General features: G+C 69.9%; 1 protein-coding gene across 3 annotated transcripts in view; it reads left to right on the top strand.

Moving 5' to 3' along the window:
* The first annotated feature begins 60 nt into the window (after positions 1–60).
* TRMT1 (tRNA methyltransferase 1) overlaps positions 61–4,689 on the top strand; it is a 4,992-nt gene continuing 363 nt past the window's right edge. Inside the window, exons 1-16 of one of the 3 annotated variants that reach the window (XM_042020204.1) lie at positions 61–458; positions 856–1,108; positions 1,400–1,455; positions 1,544–1,659; positions 1,740–1,927; positions 2,302–2,417; positions 2,486–2,598; positions 2,681–2,829; positions 2,902–2,985; positions 3,081–3,150; positions 3,230–3,364; positions 3,451–3,536; positions 3,751–3,859; positions 3,937–4,013; positions 4,090–4,209; positions 4,478–4,589. In XM_042020204.1, coding sequence (XP_041876138.1) covers positions 437–458; positions 856–1,108; positions 1,400–1,455; positions 1,544–1,659; positions 1,740–1,927; positions 2,302–2,417; positions 2,486–2,598; positions 2,681–2,829; positions 2,902–2,985; positions 3,081–3,150; positions 3,230–3,364; positions 3,451–3,536; positions 3,751–3,859; positions 3,937–4,013; positions 4,090–4,209; positions 4,478–4,589 — 1,806 coding nt within the window. In that variant the 5' untranslated portion in view covers positions 61–436. The remainder of the gene's footprint in view (positions 459–855; positions 1,109–1,399; positions 1,456–1,543; positions 1,660–1,739; positions 1,928–2,301; positions 2,418–2,485; positions 2,599–2,680; positions 2,830–2,901; positions 2,986–3,080; positions 3,151–3,229; positions 3,365–3,450; positions 3,537–3,750; positions 3,860–3,936; positions 4,014–4,089; positions 4,210–4,477; positions 4,590–4,689) is intronic. The other 2 variants (XM_042020205.1, XM_042020206.1) reach the window with 2 other exon arrangements.

Raw genomic sequence — 4,689 nt, 5'->3', positions numbered from 1 at the left:
GGGGGGTCCCCGCCTTACCGGGGGCCGGGGGGGCTGCGCTGGGGCCGCGGCCGCTCCCGGAGCCGCTCCCGGTGCCGCCGCGCTCAGCGGCCATTCATTGTGCGGCAGGCGCGACCAGCCGAGTGCCGAGCGCGCCGCCCGCGCCTGCGCGACCAGCCGAGCGCCGAATCATCCACCCCCCGGTGCCCACACGGAGTTGGGGGGGGGGGGGGGACGCAGAAACTCGCGGGGAACGCGCAGGAAACGCGCGGATTCCTGACCCACCGCGCCCCGCGGGCGGGGTCCGGCGGGATCGGCTCCTCCCCGCCCTGCCGGGAGGCACCCCCGGAAGATCGCGTTTTAGCGGGGCGGGCGGAGGTTTTCAGGCCCGGCGCGGCCGCCGGCGTCACGTGACCGGCGCAACATGGCGGCGCCCATGTGAGGGGCGGTGCGGGGGATGCGCGGGGCGGCGCGCGCGGGTGAGCGGGGGGGGGGACACGGGGACAACGGGGGACAAGGCGGGGGGCGCGGGGAGGGCCGGAGGACTCGGGGGGCGACACCGGGGCGGGACCCGGAGGGGGCGGGGTTTAGTCCCCCGGCCTTGCCCCACGCCACGTGCTGGGGGGGGAGGGGGGGCCCCGCGGTGTCACCCCCCCCGGTCCCGTTTTGGGGGTCTCCCCCTCCTCACGGGGGTCCCGTGTTTCCCCCCTGCCCGCGGGGGGCTCGTCCCCTCCCGTTCCCCGCCTCTTCCTTCCCTTTTCCTGGGGGGGTTTCCTCCCCTTTTCCCGCCCTCTCGGGGCGAGCCCAAACCGCCCCGTTTTCCCCCCAAAACCGCCGCGGTGCGGCCGCACCCCTCTCGTGACCTCCCTCCCCCAGCAGCTGCCGCCCTCAGGACCCTCCGCAGAGGCCTCCTGCTCCCCCCCACCATGGACAGCGCTTCCCCCAACGGCTTCGCGACCCCGCCGGGCTCGGAGGCGTCCCCGGAGGGGTCGGCGGGACCCCCTCAAGGCGAGGGGGGCACCCCCGGCACCGGCGAGACGCTGATCACCGAGGGCCGCGCCACCATCGTCTTCCCCAGCGCCAACGAGGTGTTCTATAACCCCGTGCAGGGCTTCAACCGCGACCTCACGTGAGCCGGGGGGGGCTCGGGAGGGTCCTGGGGAGCCCCGGGGAGTCTTGGGGCACTCTGGGGAGGTCTCGGAGTTGTCACAGGAGAATTTGGGGGGCCTTGGAGGTGTCCTGAGAAGGTTATTGGGGGTCCTTGGAGAATCCTGAGGGGCTCTGGAGTGTCCTGGGAATACCCTCATGTTATCCCAGGAGGATTTTGGGGGCTCTGGGCTGCCCTGGAGGGTCTGGGGGAGGTTTTGGGGTGTCACTCCCCCCCCCAGGGGATCCCTGACACCCCCCTTTCCCCCCCTAGCTGTGCCGTCCTGACGGAATTCGCGCGGCTGCAGCTGCGCCCCAAAGGAATTCGGGGTACGGCGGCTTCTGTCCCCCTCCTTCCCCCCCAGACCCCATTTTTGGGGTCCCCAGGGCTCTCCCTCAGCCCCCTCCTCTTTTCCAGTCATCCTTCCAGGCGAGGAGGAGCTGGGGGGGAGCCCTCCGGACCCCCCCGAGGCCGGGGACCCCCAGACACCCCCTGAGACCCCACGGACAGCACGGCCAGGAGAGGCCTGTGAGGTGTGCAGGGGGTTCGGGGGCCCGGTGGGGAGCTCCAAATTCCCCTCGAACCCCCCTGAAACCCCCCCTGTGCCCCCCAGGGGGGCCTGCGGGTGCTGGAGGCCCTGGCGGCCTCAGGGCTCCGCTCAGTCCGCTTCGCCCGGGAGGTGCCGGGGCTCAGGGCCATCGTGGCCAGCGACTGCTCCGCGCGGGCGGCCGCGCTCATGGCCCGCAACGTGGCTCGCAACGGCGTCGGGGACCTCGTCACGCCCCGCCTGGCCGACGCCAGGTAACCCCAAATCCCCAAATCCCGCTGGGAACGGGGAGGGAACCCCCCCCCCCCAGCAGCATCCGGGAGTTCGGGGCTGAGCTGGGAGTGTCCCTGAAGTGTCCCTGTGGGAGGGGGGTTAAGGAGCACCTCCTGCCCCGATTTGGGACCTCTGGGGTTGTTTAGGGGGGTCCCCGTGACCCTTTTGCCTCACAGAACCAGTCCTGCTGTCCCTGAGGGGCGTCAGGGACCATCCTGTCCCCCAAGCGGGGCAGAGACAGCGAGGGGAGTCATGAGGGCTGGGGGTGTCCTAGGGGGGCCAGGGTCCCCAAGGGGGTGCTGAGGGTCCCCGTGGAGGCCGTGGGGACGCCGTGACCCCCCCGTGTCCCCCCCAGGATGTTGATGTACCAGAGCAAGGCCGAGCGGGAGCCGTTCGACGTCATCGACCTGGACCCCTACGGGAGCCCTGCGCCCTTCCTGGATGCGGCCGTGCAGGCCGTGAGCGAGGGGGGTGAGTTTGGGGGGGCTTTTGGGGACCCCCCACTACCCCCCGGACCCTCCTGAACCCCGACTCCCCAGGGCTGCTCTGCGTGACCTGCACGGACATGGCGGTGATGGCCGGCAACAGCGCGGAGACCTGCTACAGCAAATACGGCGCCGTGTCCCTCAAGGGCAAGTTCTGCCACGAGATGGTCAGTGCTGGGGGGTCCCCCTGTCCAGGGGGGGCACGAGGGGGTGTCCCACATCCCCCGTGTCCCTGCTGTCCCCTGCCAGGCCCTGCGGATCATCCTGCACAGCCTCGACCTCCGCGCCAACTGCTACCAGCGCTTCGTGGTGCCGCTGCTGTCAGTCAGCGCCGACTTCTACGTGCGCGTCTTCGTCAGGGTCTTCACGGGCCAGGCCAAGGTCAAGGCTTCGGCCAGGTGAGGGTTGGGGGGAGGGGTTTTGGGGGTTTCTGAGCCCCCCAGACCCGCCCTGACCCCATTTCCCTGCAGCAAGCAGGCGCTGGTGTTCCACTGCGTGGGCTGCGGCTCCCACCACCTGCAGCGTCTGGGCAGGGCCACGAGCCACGGCAGCGGGTACGGCCCCCCCAAGGGATTTGGGGGTTCCTGAGACCCTTTGGGGGTCCGCAAGACCCTTTGTGGGGCCGTGACCCTGCGTCTCCCCCCTCCAGGTTCAAGTACAGCGTGGCCACGGGGCCACCCGTGGGTCCCACCTGTGAGTTCTGCCACCAGCGCCACCAGGTGCGTGTGGGTGCCACCCCCCCCCCAGCCCGGCACCCCAAATTCAGGGCCTGAACCCCCCTTTTTTTCCCCTCTCGAGGTGGGGGGCCCGGTGTGGGCCGAGCCCCTGCACGACCCCGCCTTTGTGGAGGGGGTGCTGGTGGCGCTGGAGCGGAGCCCCGGGCGCTTCTCGACGGAGCCGCGGCTGCGGGGGATGCTCAGCGTCATCGCCGAGGTGACAACGGGGGGACACGGTGTGGGGGGACACCCCAGATCCCCAATGCGGGGCTGGCGGTGACCGTGGGGCTGCCTGTGGGGCAGGAGCTGAGCGATGTCCCCCTGTACTACACCCTGGACGGGCTGAGCAGCACCATCCGCAGCAACACCCCGTCCCTGCTGCAGCTCAGGTAGGGACCCCAAACCCCTCCAGGGAAACCCAAATCCCTTCAGAGACCCTAAGTCCTCTCTGGGAACCCACCCCCTGCAGGGAACCCCAAATCTCCCAAGGCTGAGACCTCCCCAAACCCCCTCCTGCCCCCCTCAAGCCCCCTCTGGCCCCCCCCAGCCCCATCCTGTCCCCCCAAACCCCCTGGCGATTTTGGGGTCCCCGCTGTCCCGCAGGTCAGCCCTGCTGCACGCGGGGTTCCGGGTCTCGCTGTCCCACGCCTGCCGCAACGCTGTCAAGACGGACGCGCCGCCAGCCGTGCTCTGGGACATCATGCGCTGCTGGGTGAGAAGGGGGCTCGGGGACCCCCCTTTCCCACCCCCCTTTTCCCACTTTTCCTCCCTTTTCCCCACTTTTCCCAGGCGAAGCTCCACCCAGTGAAGCGCGAGCGGCTCCAGGACTCCAGCCCGGCTGCCCGGATCCTCGCAGTGGAGCCCACGTAGGACCCCAGACCCCCCCCCAAATCCCCCTGATACCCCCCAGGCCCCCCTGATCGCCCCTTTTGCCCCTCCCAGGCTCCAGGCTTCCTTCGCCCTCCACGAGGACGCCAACCCCGGCTCCCGCAAGCGCGGCCTGAAGCGATTCCCCGAGAACCCCGAGGCCTTTTGGGGTCCCAAGGCCAGGGCCAAGGCAGGGTGAGCTCTGGGGGGCTGCTTTGGGGGTTCAGGTGCCCCCCACCCTTCCCAAGGGGGACATTCCCCCCTTTTTTGTGTTCGGAGTGGGGAAAAACCCCCCCAAGACCCCACAACCACCTCAAACTCCCTCAGGACCCCCAAAATTCCCCCCCAAACCTCCCTAAAATAGGAGAAGGGATAAATCCCTTGCTCTGGTTCTTTCTGGGGGGAGATGCCCCTGTCCCTCTCCCCTTTCCAGGGGTCCCCAGCTCATTCCCGGCCTTCCCAGGGGGGACCTCTCCCCGTCCCTGCAGGAGAAGCGGGAGCGGCTCCAGAACAAGCGGAGGCAGCGCCCGGATGGGGCTGGGCTGAAACAATTCCCCTGCAAACGCTTCAAGGAGGTGGGAAGGGGCCCCAAAATTGGGGGGGGGGGGGGGGTCCATCTGGGAATAAAGGGGGTGTCCAGGAACACGGGGGGAGTTGAGAAACAGAGAGGGGTCT

The sequence above is a fragment of the Corvus kubaryi genome, unplaced genomic scaffold (assembly GCF_017639235.1).
Source record: "Corvus kubaryi isolate FWS band 111438036 unplaced genomic scaffold, C.kubaryi_AGA036_p1.0 36896, whole genome shotgun sequence".
In the NCBI taxonomy this organism is placed as follows: domain Eukaryota; kingdom Metazoa; phylum Chordata; class Aves; order Passeriformes; family Corvidae; genus Corvus; species Corvus kubaryi.
This window is presented reverse-complemented; position numbering and strand designations above follow the sequence as displayed.